This window comes from Festucalex cinctus, chromosome 7, assembly GCF_051991245.1.
Source record: "Festucalex cinctus isolate MCC-2025b chromosome 7, RoL_Fcin_1.0, whole genome shotgun sequence".
NCBI lineage: Eukaryota > Metazoa > Chordata > Actinopteri > Syngnathiformes > Syngnathidae > Festucalex > Festucalex cinctus.
The window spans coordinates 18,430,055-18,444,930 of NC_135417.1; the positions used below are offsets into that span (position 1 = coordinate 18,430,055).

The following is a 14,876-nucleotide window of genomic DNA, read 5'->3' on the forward strand; positions in this document are numbered from 1 at the left end:
ACTCAGTGTAACACAGGCATCAAAACATCATTTCAAAAGTCAAATTTTGCTAGTCCGAACCCATAGGCAATAAAGTTGTCAGATAACAAGATAAAAAAAAAAAAGTTATCCTAAAGGACTGGTGTGGGATGTGCATTCTTCCCAGTTACGGATGCTGTTTAGTGTTTACAATACTGCTAACTGAACAGGCACGAAGAATGTTGGCAATATTTATTTAGCCCGGTGTTTTGATACACATACAGTATATGTATGCACTGTCTGGGAGGTTTGAGATAAAGTTATCCTAAAGGGCCGGTGTGTAATGTGCATTCTTCCCAGTTACGGATGCTGTTTACAGTACTGCTTACTTGACAGGCACAAAGACTGTTGGCAGTATTTATTTAGCCCGGTGGGTTCTGTTTTAGTACACAAGTATGGGTTGTTTGGGAGGCTTGAGAAACTTTTCTCAACCCATCATAATCATGTGATGAAGGCTTATTGAATCTACAAATGTATGCTTTGGAGCTACCTGCCACATTTATTTTGATAGGTGACTAATCACCGATTATTTTTGCGATTAGTCGACTAATCATATGTAAATCACATCACAGCTTTTCGTAATTGATTGAAAAATGTCTTAAAGTTTTTCATATTCGCCGATATTAATAAATATTGATTTTTTTTAAAATAAAAAATCAATTAATGATACAATAGAATAAAATACAACCACCACGAGAAAATTTGTATTACAAAGTATAAGTACAAGTACAAAAGCAGGCAACAGGTGAGTTTGTATGCACTTTATATTATACACATGAGTAAATAAAGTGCTATGTTGCCTGTACTGCATTCAACGGTGGAAGCATGACTGGTTTGATGGTTTGCTGTGTCATTTTGTTTTTGTTTTTGTGAAAGCCTTGTGTGTATTTTACTCGAGGTAAACAATAATATTCTGTTGCATATGGTGAACTGCATTTCCAGATTCATTGTGATTCAGTGCTTATTTTATAGCCATACTGATACAGGCAAGACTCACTGGTTATAGATCAGAAAAAAAATAAAGTAATAGGTTTTATTTACGAAGTTCAAAAATACCTAGTACAATGTGATACATACAAGATGAAGTAAACCATATATAACAATGTCAGCTACTTTGTCACGTGATTCTTTTTCAAGTCTGGTCAGCGTCTCATCTTGCATGACTTCACTTCATTTGTCTCACTGCAAATCTGTCAATCTGTCTTCCCGCGGTGGTAATTTGGGCAAGTGAGATGTTTCATGGAGCCCCTCCACCTGTCCTTATTCCGACTCTATTTGTGGGTCTCCCGCTGAACAAGTCACTCGCCTGGCAACAGGCATCGCTCTCTCTCTCTCTCTCTCTCTCTCTCTCGCTCTCTCTCTCGCTCTCTCTCTCTCGCTCTCTCTCTCTCTCTCTCTCTCTCTCTCTCTCTCTCTCTCTCTCTCTCTCTCTCTCTCTCTCTCTCTCTCTCATATATACATAATTTGTCTTATAACTTTATTCCTACTAAGCTTGTCTGTGCACATCAATCCACACCCATGAACCTATTCTATTAGCATGATACAATGCTAGCTTTACAAGTGAAGTTGTACAAAGGCTGTAAAAAGACCCTTTTTTAAATTTAAAGTTCTGTTTTTGATAGAAAAACTTCAAACTTTAAGTTCAAATTGGATGTTCATGATAAAGCAAAATATATTATTAAGAGAGCTCTCCAGTAACTTTGGACTGGTAGCACTGATGCCCGTCGCACCAGCATAAGTTTTGGCCGCACTCTTTATTTTTTATTTTTTATTTTTTATTTTTGGGCGAGGTACAGCATGACCATATTTGCTGATGTCTAGTTGTCTTATTATTGTACCGTTGTTTTGTATGAGCTAAAGATTGACAGTGACTCGAGATATATTTGCAAAATATTTCACTGTAACAAGACGTTTCACTGCAACAAGCAGTGATTGATAAAACAGGTCGATTGTTTATATAATAATTTGAAAAGCAGACAAAAAATAAAGGCTTTGCTTTTATATAAACATTTTGTTCAACTTATAGCTCTTCTGTTATGGAGAGAGTTTTTGTCTCAAAATTATTCACACAAATACTTGGTTTTACTTGATTTTCACATTTTTCAGATACACAAATATATCCGCATTAAAATACGCACGGGCGGCACGGTGATGAGTGGTTAGCACGTCCGCCTCCCAGTACTGAGGACTCGGGTTCGAGTCCAGGCTCCGGCCTTCCTGGGTGGAGTTTGCATTTTTTCCCTGTGCCTGCATGGGTCTTCTCCAGGTATTCTGTTCTCCTCCCACATTCCAAAGACATGCATGGCAGGTTAACTGGGTGCCCCGAATTGTCCCTAGGTGTGTTTGTGAGTGTGGATGGTTGTTCGTCTCTGTGTGCCCTGCGATTGGCTGACAACCAGTTCAGGGTGTACCTTGCCTACTTACTGCCCAAAGCCAGCTGAAATAGGCTCCAGCACCCCCCGTGACCCTTGTGAGGAATAAGTGGTCAAGAAGATGGATGGATGGATGGATGGATGGATGGATAAAATAGGCAATCGTGCTAAGCGACTGGGTGAAATTTTTACCAGCACACACTGAAAAGTTGGCCGCATTTGCGAGTATATTGGTTGAATTCTAGAGCCCTGATTCAATAACAATATATTTTATCCGAAAATATGATTATTCTATCGAATTTTCCTCTGGACTAAAATAGTATACTCGCCTATACTATACTAAAATATTAGATATCTGCAGCCCTACATTAAATCAACATCCCTGTATATTAAACACTTGCTTCAAGTTACACAGTGCTCTTCCAAATTAGTAAATCGCTCCTTAAATCAAGTCATTGATTAGCAAAAGCCGTTTCATTCAGTCAAAATTATTCAACCCCCTGAGCCCCCTAACTGCAAATTATATTAGCAAAAGTTGAGCAAACAATTGTGAAAAGTGGTCATCTATTAGATGTTTCTATTGTTTTACCACTGACAAAATGGTGGCAGTCCTTTGTGCTGTTTTAACTTTTATGGTCACAAGGAGAATGTGCTTCTTGTGTGGGGTTGGTCAATGGTCACCCACTGGTCCTAAAATCAGAGGTAGGTAAGTGAAGCCTTTTCCACTGCGCTGTATCTGCTCGGTTTGTCACAGCTGTCCTTGGCCCTACCTGCTTGAGTTTGAATGAGTTGATTTACCACAACGAGAGAGGACTTCCTCAGTCTGTGTGAAACTGCTTTGACATCACTCGGTCAAATATGCATTAAGCACATCACTAAGATACCAACAAACGACAACAAAGGAGGAGGGAGTGTGATCCCCCCCCCCCCCCCCCCTTACTTTATGTTCAAAACCTTGACTTATAATTTAAAAGTTGAACTCAAACACTATCGCTTCTAAATTCTAATAAATGAAACGCAACCTTGCTTGACTACTTATACTTTATAAGTCAAACCAGAAAATTTCTTTACAATAATGTTGTATGTGTCCCTACTAATCTTAATAGCAGACAATCACCACTAGTGTGCAGAATGAGCAATTAATTAATGTAATTAATTATTTCATGGTCACTGTGTTGCTGTGTTCGTGAATTTATTTTATCTGTCAAACTTGCCCATAAAAGTTTGGTGGGCAGGTCCTAACACCTGATTGGTCACCCTGCTCACCAAGTCAAAGCAAATCCATTTCAGAATAATCAATTGATGCAAAGTGAGTAGCTAGTAAACACAACTGATAAGCTGAGTGGCGCTGTTCACCCAATAGGTGTGTTTCCATTAGACTCAAATTTACGTTCTCATGATGTGCTTTTTGAGACATGTTGAAATGGAACTATTTCGCAAAAGTGTAATGGAAACGCTTTTTTCACATTTCTTGTAGTCATGTGAACCTGCCCGGTCACGGAGAAAAGTAGGACGTACAGGACCACTCACTTTTGTGTCGGAATTGCTTCCCAAGGAGGACAACAAGTCTTATTTTAAGCACAAAGCGGTTTAGCTATAGAGCCAAGGCTGCGGTGGCTCCATACACGCAAACAATTTATTCTTGTGACGTTGCATGAGGAGCCGTCAGCGTGACGTGACTGCCTACATGAACTGCGAGATCTCGAGGCGGGACATTACGAGAACTACGCCTCAGAAGCAAGTCACTCTTCAATGGAAACACCTACAAGTCAAAATTGTATTTTATCGAAATAATGCTTTTATTTTGATGTTGGTTTTGCATAACAAGCCTCAATCACTCCATATCAGCAAACAATCTATCACCATAGCCGCCATGTTTCTAACCACTTCAGGCCGAAGCAGTAGATTAGACAAGATTCGAGTGAATCAGAATTTAGCCACGCCCACTAACTTTGACGGGTGAGTTTGACAGATAAAATAAATTCATGAAACCCTGCAACACAGGACCATGAAATAAATAAATACAGAAATAATTATATATAGGTAATTTAATGAATGAATGACACATTTAATTATTTTATGACACATTTATTTAACTATTTAATGGTGTATTCATTTATTTAATTTTGGCACTTTTGGTCCTCTACAGGTCACTAAATAAGACACAGTATTCATTCACGGAATTAATAGTCAACGAATAATAAAATAAAGGCTGTGGATGAAACACAATTAAAGGCACACAATGAGCAACTTTACATTAACTGTAATACAACACATAATAAAGGGGAACTATTTACAACCTGAGCCATGAGGCATGCACGGATGCTATCAACTTCGCCTCCCCATCTTGGGGAGTGACAAGTATGTGCTAAGTCACGTTTTCAGCCCGTTGACAACTCGTGTATATAGCACCAAGCAGCCAGCAACATAAACATAAATGGATGGCTTTGTTTTTATAAAACAAGTAGCACTTTTGAAAGTGAACTACAGAAAGTCATGATTTTTTTTTTTCAAATAAAAAGTGTGAAGTTTAAAAAAAGGCTGCCTCTTGGCCTGAGGTGCTGCCGCCGGGAACCAAGCAGCACACCTCGCAGCGGCGCCGTTCCGTTACAACCGACCGACCGCTGGACGCCTCCCCGACCCTGGGACTCCGGGCCGTGGCCGGGCAGGGAGCTCCTGCGAGCCACCCCATGCACAGCCACTGGATAGGCCGAGACTTTTTAAGCCACGGGGCCGCCATTTTGGTACTCCCAAGAAACTTATCTCGGTATTTACCTGCAAAATGCCTACATGTGTATCGCGTGTCTGTTCGTACACAAATCGCCATTTTAAAGGCTGTGGACAAATATTTTATCTGGACGTATGATTGAAATAGAAAAAAGAAATTGAAAGATGAAAGAAAAAGATGATTTTTTTTTTTTAAGATAAAAGAAAAAGAGGGTACATACTTGATATACGTAGTAACTCTGGGATTACACCGGATGCGTGTGCATTGCGTCTGCATTGCTTTCCGGCGACACAGCCGATACGTTTCCATTCATTCAAATTGTTCAAATTACACCAGCTGCGTGTGCGTTGCGTGTCGACTGCGTCTCAGCTAGGTCGTGCGGCAGCCCTCCGCACGGATAGACCTATTTTCTATTTTTGACGGACGTCGCATCCGTCGGCCTCCGTCAAATGGCAAGCTAGCACAGACCACATCGAGCGGGACAGGAAGACCGACGCAGTTTCAAAATAAATGTCCGGTTACTTTCCACAATCATGTCAGCAAAACGTCATAACATAATGCTTAACGCTTAATTCACTGTTTAAACACAGGCGAACATGGACAAGGAGAGATTTATAACCGAGGTGGAAAGCAACAAAATTAGATATGACACGGCACATCCTTTTTATAAAGATAACTTAAAAAGGAATGCTGCATGGAACGTCATAGCAGGAGTGGACGGTGAGTTCAAAGAAAGTCCACCTCTCTTTCTGCTCCTTTGTTGAGCACAGACTTTCTGTGTCTTTGTCGTTGTTTTTAATGCCACATTATCGTGCGCGATCACGCGAGACACGGCGGGAAGTTGTCGGCGACGGAGCTGCCGGACCGCAGTTGTGCGCAGCCGGTGTGAGTTGGACAAAAAAATGACGCGTCCGGAACACGCGGTCAAGACGCAGCGGAGCGGAGACGCAACGCACACGCATCCGGTGTAATCCCGGATTAAGGCGGCTCGGCGGCTGACAGGTTAGCATGTCCGCCTCCCAGTGCTGAGGACACAAGATCGAGTCCAGGCTTCGGCCTTCCTGGGTGGTGTTTGCATGTTCTCCCCGTGCCTGTGTGGGTCTTCTCCGGGTACTCCGATCTCCTCCCACATTCCAAAGACATGCATGGCAGGTTAACTGGGTGCCCCGAATTGTCCCTAGGTGTGTTTGTGTGTGTGGATGGCTGTTCGTTTCTGTGTGCCCTGCAATTGGCTGGCAACCAGTCCAGGGTGTACCCCGCCTACTGCCAGAAGCCAGCTGGGATAGGCTCCAGCACCCCTGCGACCCTTGTGAAGGAATAAGCGGTTAAGAACATGGATGGATGGATAGATGGCTGGATGGATGGATTTATTGTCAATTTTGTCAAACTTGAACTGGAACTAGGGAAGATATCAAGTTTTCATTTTGTAGCGTTTTCAAGTCCCAATCACCATTCTACATTCCTTTTCAAGACAGATTTTGTGAAAAATAGACAGACTTCTTAAATTCGTAAATTCGACTTTTTTTTTTTTATTCAAACTGCCATTACTGAGTGCCAGTTGCACTTACACATACTGACTGTTGTGGAGAAAAATTCTAAGTGTTATCTTTAAAAAAAAAGAGACCAAAATTATGCTGATGGCCCAACTGGTTCAAGAACAGCTTCAAGCTTTGTGGTGCAGTTTGATTTCTCAAACGCTACGTATGCTGGATGTTGGGTGACATTACTGTTTGTTTTGCTCCAGACTTGCTCAGATGTCGCAAGCATGCGGACGCTAAATAAAATATTATATTGACACATGACAGTAAGGAATAGGGGTGTTAAAAAAAATCGATTCGGCGATATATCGCGATACTACATCGCGCGATTCTCGAATCGATTCAATAAAAAAAATCTTTTATTTTTTTTTTTTTATTTTTTTTTTATTTTTTTATTTTTTTTAAGAGCTCAGAATTGTTCATTCGGTAGTCTTACCGATTCAACGTCTTATCATCATTGCCTTTTTTTGTGTGTGTGTGAATCGATTTTTAAACTTACATTTTTAATGGAAAAATATTCAACAAAACGTCTGACTTCGGGTTAGGATTCACACCTTGAGCATGGAAGAATGTTATATGAACGGAACATTAAGCCTTAATATTTTATTTTAATGCTGTTCAAACATGAAACAGATTACAACCTCTATAAGACTGAAATTTCAGATAAATAAATAATACATTTTCATATAAATCTTACACTCTACAAGCTTACTGATTAGTATTTTCTAAATTTGAATGAAAAAAAATCGCAACAATCGACTTATAAATTCGTATCGGGATTAATCGGTATCGAATCGAATCGTGACCTGTGAATCGTGATACGAATCGAATCGTCAGGTACTAGGCAATTCACACCCCTAGTAAGGAATATATAAATTAGCAAGAAAAATAGTCAAGCATCTATGGTACAAGCATCTTTGCGATGGAGCTTGATATAATTGTACGCGTTTGTCCTGCAAATAAATTAATAAAAGCAAGAAACGCGTGCGTCAATAAAGTCAGTAAACGTTCACAATGCAATCCACACAGCCGTGATGCTGGATGAAGATCCATAAGCAACACATTGGGAATAATAATAGATACTAATATTAACTACAATAATAGGGCAGCCTATTGATCGCCTAATTTTTGTCTCTGACCGAATTGTGTGGCATTTCTAAAAGGAAATTGCGTGCAGGTATGCGTATGTGGGTCTACGCATGGTTTTCTAAATCTCAATTTTTTTCTGCATATTTGAGGTTTGGGTTTCGTTCGAAAGTACTTTTGTACACAGGTTCTCACACACCGTTTTATAAATGAGACTCCAGGTCCAGAAAGTAAAATCCTGCCACAGTTTGGCTTTAGCCGCAGGTGCAGGTAAACGAGCTTGTTACCTGATGGAAGTACCTGTGTCTCAAGCCAATCTGTGGCAGGGTTTTACTATCTGGACCTGAATTCTGCACCTCTGCAATTTATTCACTTTTTATACCCAATTTTGAGCCGGCTCATTGGGCTCCTCTGAGAACTATAACATTCAACCACAAAAAATTTTTTTGCCTTTGGGAATGGTAAAAGTAACTGTAGAGCATCTAACCTGACATCTTCATTAAGAAATTTTATGAGTTTTACATTTTTTTCAATGCATTTTTTTTTTATTAGGGGGACTACAACATTTTTAAATACATGGGAAGCAGTAATAGTTATCTTATACCTCATCGAAGAGCTTCTACATTATACATTATATACGATCACAGAAACAAAGTTTTGCTCAGAAAGTGGAATGGAATAAAACGTTGCTGAGAAATAGATAGACCATGGGTGGTTATGTAATAAAGATTAATGTCTGTATTATGTACTGGTGTATATACTGTATGTATTTATTCTAAAATTATCATTCTAATAAATTATTATTTTGTTGTACATTGAACTCATTACTGACTGTCTGATTGCTGTTCATGCATAGGCACAGAGCAGCTCAAACAATGTTGCTAATGCATCCGAAGCAGAAACCCCTCAGGCCTTTAACTCGTCCTATATTTGATTCCTCAATGCCTGTGTCATACCTCCTTGGTTTTGTTTTTGTCTCTCTGGCACCGCCAAGTGCTGAGAAAGAGGATGATATATCCGCGTGTAAAGTGCTCCTCCGCTCCGAAAGCACCCTGCAGTAGCAGCATGGTAATTCCGCTCCTCTATCTTTCCTCTGCATCGTGTTTACCTAGCAACAAGCATCACCCGCTGCTGGCCATCCCATTGGTCATTTGAAAACGCACCGGGGACCAATGGCAGAGCTGTTGCCATGGTACAGCGTATAGTTGCCGGGTGGAAATTTGCTGCAAGGCACGTGAGTGTTAGAGTCTGCTTGCCTCCTCACAGTACTGTTGTAATCTCTGCTGTCTGACCGTTAATACAGCTGAATGTGATTTAGTGGAAAACAATCAGTATTTCAGGGAAGGAAAATATACATTCTTCATACATATATACATATTTAGTATCATAATAGACCCCCTGCCCCCCAAAAAATAAATAAAAAATCACTGCAGCTACAGTACACTGAAACTCTTTATATCCAACCATTAAGACTGCATTGTTCCTGTTTTTATTATTATTTTATTATTTTTTTCTCAAGCCATTCACTATTTTTCATATGCAGTTAAAATAATAAATTAGATGAATTTGCTCAAATAAACTACAATACAAGAAAATAAGCAAAATTTTTATTCAACTATAAATTGTTGAAAAATAAAATTGTAACATTATTATACATATGATTAAATTATTGATGTCTAACTAAAGAATTATTAATATTTGTTACTGCCTATGTGATATTTTATCCTAAGTCTACTGTAACTATCTGTATCCAAAATGTACAGGTGTATCTGAGTGTAATGCGAAAATAAATATCTAGAATGAATCATTGATAAGGTTTTGATTTTTTTTTTTTTATTTAACTTCTTTGAAATATTAACTCTACTGATTTAAATACTTGGAGTCAACATGTTTATTATTTTAACTTAGTTTAAGTTTTGTCTTTTTATCATTTAGGTATGAAAGAGTCTTCCTACTTCAACCTAATGTGGCAGTTGTCTTGTGGAAAATACAAGAACTATGAAACAAATAATTTCATAATTATGCATCCTTATTAATGTAGTGATGATGAATAGTAGTTTATTATTATTATGATTATTATTATGATTATTATTATTATTATTATTATTATTATTATTTGTCTGCCCTACAATGGATTGGTGACCAGTTGAGGGTCTATCCCATCATTTGCCCCAATTCATCTGGCATAGGTTCCAGCTCCATTAGTTTGTACCATGGCATGACCAAGAACACTCACACATTTGGCCACCTGTTGCTCATCTGCTTGTAGTTTTGGAACGGCAAACGTACCCACCCATGTGAAACAAATACTTGGCTGAGAATATATGGTATGTACACTATGTACAAACAAAATTTGGTGTGATTCAATGTTGTTGTTTTTTTCATAAATGCAAAAATACATTTTCTGTTTATCAAGGTGATAGATTATCAAATGACAGCAACAGATGACAATTTATGTGTCAAGAAACTAGCTGAGACAAAGCCATCAACAATCTACCTCTATACCATTTAGCCACAAAGTCATTTTATGTGAAGAAATTAGGAAGTGAAATAGATTTTTCATGAAAGGAACACAGTTATGACTTGGCAAACTGTTGCGGAACTATGGAAGTCTGTCTGGGTCTTTGCTCCCATACAGTCAGATCAGACAGTCAATCTCTCTGTCTGGGCTTTGGGTATTTCATAAGCAGACCACCCTTGTAGTGATACATCTGTGTGTGATTACCACCTTATCTTAAATAGGCTTTGAATGTTGCTTCCTGTTTGTTTATGTCTTTTTATGTGAATGAGCAATCTCTATAATTATAGCAAGTTATTAGGTCATGCTGTCTTTATTTAGCCATGACTTGTCAGCTGTTTGTCAGCATTTGGGAGTGCTATGATTCGGACTGTAGGTGTTGAGACGATTGCAAAAGAAAGTTACAGAAATTGAAGCTAAAATGGTGTAGAAGTATGTGCTGAACTTTGACACTTTAGTCTGGATCTTTGTAAACTCAAGGACATTTCAAACTAAAATACTATCTATTTACACAAGGACAGTATTATGATAGGAGGCTCTATTTTTGTAAACCATTTTATTTTAAGATACTATATAAGCTGAATGATATCAAAAGATTAGTGTCACTAAATAGCAACTGAATCAACAAGAATTTGACACACATTTATCCATGCAGCGTGAACTGTATTTGAGGGTGAATTTCCCTTTAAGCCAGGGAACTGTCAGCTGGTTTATGACACTGTTTGTGTGCCGAGCTGTTCCCAGGCAGCATTGTGCCTGATTTAGCCGGAATGCTCGGATAGCAACAGGAACAACTTTTAGCTCTGGCTGGTTAGTGAGGGGAAGTCACATATCAGCTCAGTGAGCATGTGCGCATGGAAGCCCTTTGCTCTTCTCCATGCTCCCCGACAGATTCCCCCCAACCTCCCTCTTTCCAATTCTACCTGACATCCTCAAACTATTTCCGCGTCATTCCTGCAACGCGCCGTTTGAAGAGACACTGGGAAACCGAGCCAAGTGCTCCTCCCCCAGATCGACTCTGTGTCCAATCACAACCGGGGACTACACTGTACGTAGCCAATGGCGTTGCAGCTGCCATGGCGTCGGGTAGCAACAGAGCCTGTGGGAGGGTGCGTGCTGAGTGAGGGAGAGGCTGCCCTCACCCCAGCACAGAAAAGTAGAAACAGTTTAGAAGACTGAATAAAAAAGAGGCTTTGTGTATTATTTGTTGCCCCATTTATCATTAATTACTTTTGGTTATACTTTAACATAGATGTATTTTGACTTAAAAATGTTTTTTTTTCATTCAGCACAGCAAGTTTTATTTTTGTGTACCAGTACATTATATATATTATGGAAACCAAATGGATTAAAAGTTGTTAAACCGACAGGTTAATTTCTTAACATTTCTATACCTCACGTGATCATTTTTGGATCGCATAAATAGCTTTTGCAAATTTACTTCATTGAAAATATAACAACTTCCCCCTCAATGTAATGGCTTTAATACAGATTATTTCTTTAAACGGTCGTTAGATTTACGGAAAGTGGTTGTAATATAGCAAGAGTTTTATTCTTGAAATTGTGGCACGGGTCTAAGTTAATGTTGTCTATATAAGTGAATATAAAGTTCCAGTAAATATACTCCGTTGTTACTATAAATGGACAGGACGAGAGAGAGGTCTATTTGGAAGAACCTACTTCGAACACACAGAGAGGGTTGTTGCCCCGCTTGCCCGAATGCATTTGTAATGTTAAAATTCACTTCAAAAACAGACAGTAGTTTTAGTTTTATTCTTTCTGAAGTAAGAATACTCATCGCCAACGTCAGCTTTATTGAGTTGCGTCACTGTTGCTGATAAAAGCAGTGGTACGTGGGGCTAAGAGAGCGCCTTCTGCAACCTTCGCGCTGTGCAATATGGTACAGTCCTAATCGCAGGGTGGGGAGCTGTGTGAAGGAGAGCACAGATTCCCTGCAACGGAGAAACACTGGGTGAAGGAAAGGGAAACGGGCGAGAAACATGACTCGAGTTTGCCCATGTGAAGGTTTCCACCTCGAAGGATTACAAAAACTCATGATTTAAACTTATTTAATACCCAGAAGGGCACAACGACAAAGGAGGCGAGGACACGAAAGTGAACGGAAGGGGAGCGGAAGCGGTGGAAGAGTCGCGCCTTGAAGGCACCCAGGGTATCTGACAGCAAACTCAGGAACTAAAACTGCATTTGGTGGACTTGAATACGAGTCTGGAATTTTGGATTGTGTCGTTCAGGACGCCGTGTTTGATTGTGATTAATTACCTCTTCCTGGAGCGACTTGTGTTTTGTTTAACATCGGATTGTGTCACAGCTTGGAAACAACAGGCGGGCAGGTCGCTAGCGTCCTGTGTGATTCACACGGGGAACGTTCGGCGTTTAACTCCCAAGTACTGGACTTAAAACTGTCAATTTTTCTTCTTTGTTTCACCCCCACCTGACACGTTGCCGTGCGAGCGTGGATATTCTGTCTGAGGAACTTTTCGGGGAAATATACAAGTTTAAGTGGACTGTTTGTTTGTTTGTTTGTTTGTTTGTTTCCTCGAGTTTGTACAACTGCTAGTTGACAGCAAGCTTTCTGGATAGTTTGTGGGCTTGTCTTTATTTTCTGGTGGTATTAAGGGTCTTATTGTACTGGTTGAGCCTGCACCCTCCTCTGTAGCCAGGTGATGGGCTGCTGAGTGACCACAACCCTGAAGAGTCCTTGGAGCTTTGTCTGCACTGTCTTTGTGACATTGCCAGTAGATGACAGTGAGTGTCCGGATTTTAAGCAGAGAGATAACCTCTCTCTACACTGTCCTACACCAACCAGGGCCCAGTCCCTCAGAAAGCGTCTGTAATTGGACCTATTTTTAGAGGGAGGGATGGGGTAAAAGCAGAAAGCTAGAAATTCAACTCCCCTCCTTCTCTTCTACCCCTTCCATCAGCCCATTTAGCAGAAAGCTGGGGAGCCTGGTTCCAGAGGAATTGCAAGTAATTGTTTGACAAGAGGCTAGACTGAAATTCACAAGTCAGACAAACCAATTCTAATGAATAATTTGAGTGAGATCAGTCAGAACAGTTTTGACAGATGTCTTTCAAGCCTGGGAATACCTGCTGCACTGGATTTTATTGCTAACGGCTGCACTGGACAGAAAAATCCCGTTTTGGATTACAAATTAAACATGTCTAATGAACTGCTTCTTTCCTACTTTGGGTTAATCCTACCCAGGACAACGTTCATACCATTATGCCATTAGGATCCACGACAGAGTAGAAATCTTTTAATATTCGAGAATAGTAGGACCTACTTTCGACTACCTAAAATAAGTTACCAGCAATCTGGAGCAGTGCAAACTTCCATCTCAAAGAAACAAGTAAATGTTACCCTGACTAACCAAATATTACCCACATCCCCCAACCACAGAGAAGAGAATATATATGTAGAATGAGATCTCTATATCTATAGTGTAACTCGTTACATCCTTTATATTTTTACTTAAGATAGACAAGCTGCCTGTACACCAATTGGTTGCCTTAGAAACCACAGTAACAAAGAAACAAGCTAGAGAAGACGGTGCCTTTTAATTTGATTGGTTGGTTTCCCACCATTTCAAGATTGACTGAGTCAGTTGAATAAACTGATAGAGCAAACTCTGGGATTGAAAACACCTCATGAAGGTTACTGAAGACCCCCACAAAGGCTGCCCACCTGTGAAATCATTTGATTGATTGGGTTTCCCTTCTGGATTGACCTTTTACCAAGTGTTTCCATGGTGATCACATCATCATCTGTGGAGGACAAGACTGTGCCCCCTTGCAGAATGGTCCAATCACAACCCTGGATCCCCTCTTCCCTACACCGTGACAATAAAAGTCAGTTCCCACACACACACATGCACACGTACACGAACATGCACTTTTGAACACTTTTTATAAACAAAGCAATGCATGTGTATGACTCTCAATGCAATTATGCGATAACGATTAGTGTTAGAGATGGACAATTTACAAATGTTCCTTGATGAGCTGTGAGAAAATAATGTATTTTAAAATTCTAAAGTGGGTTGGAGATTCTTTTTTTCTTTGAATCTTCCTGTCAGCATCATATTGAGCAGAATAATGTGGCCTAGAGCAGTTGCCAAAACAGATGTCTACATGGATATAGCTCAGCTTCCTTTAGCTGATGTTCATGTTCTTTAAACCACAAACAGTTGAAACAATTGATAGAATTCATCACAGTTGTATATGCTTACTTAGTTGATGTAATCCTAATTTTTTTTTGGATTGGAGTAATGTTAATGTAGCTGTTTCTTAGTGTAATATATATATATATATATATATTATTTTTTGCTAATTTTCAGTTTCTTGAATGTATCATCACACAGGCAGCGTGTTTATATTAGTGTGATAAAGCAGCTCTGCAACAGGTTACACCGCCGTTGTGTGTGAGTGTGTGTGTGTGTGTGGGTGAATATCACCACTGTGGTATTGTTTGTTTATTAATGCATTCCATAAGGTATTTTGTAGTCAAATCCAAAAGCCTTGGCTACGTCAAATTGCAATACGTTGTACACAGACAGTACTTAACACATGGTTTTGCATTTGCTTTACCAATTGTG

General features: G+C 39.6%; 1 protein-coding gene across 2 annotated transcripts in view; it reads left to right on the forward strand.

The window, feature by feature from the left end:
• Positions 1-14,876, forward strand: part of dyrk1b (dual-specificity tyrosine-(Y)-phosphorylation regulated kinase 1B) — a 66,313-nt gene that overhangs the window by 6,192 nt on the left and 45,245 nt on the right. Inside the window, exon 1 of one of the 2 annotated variants that reach the window (XM_077526046.1) lies at positions 12,154-14,130. The exons of the other annotated variant lie outside the window; for it this stretch is intronic. Within the exon in view, the coding sequence (XP_077382172.1) occupies positions 14,028-14,130 (103 nt within the window). The 5' untranslated portion in view covers positions 12,154-14,027. Of the gene's footprint in view, positions 1-12,153; positions 14,131-14,876 lie in introns of those variants that run through there. 2 annotated transcript variants of the gene reach the window in all.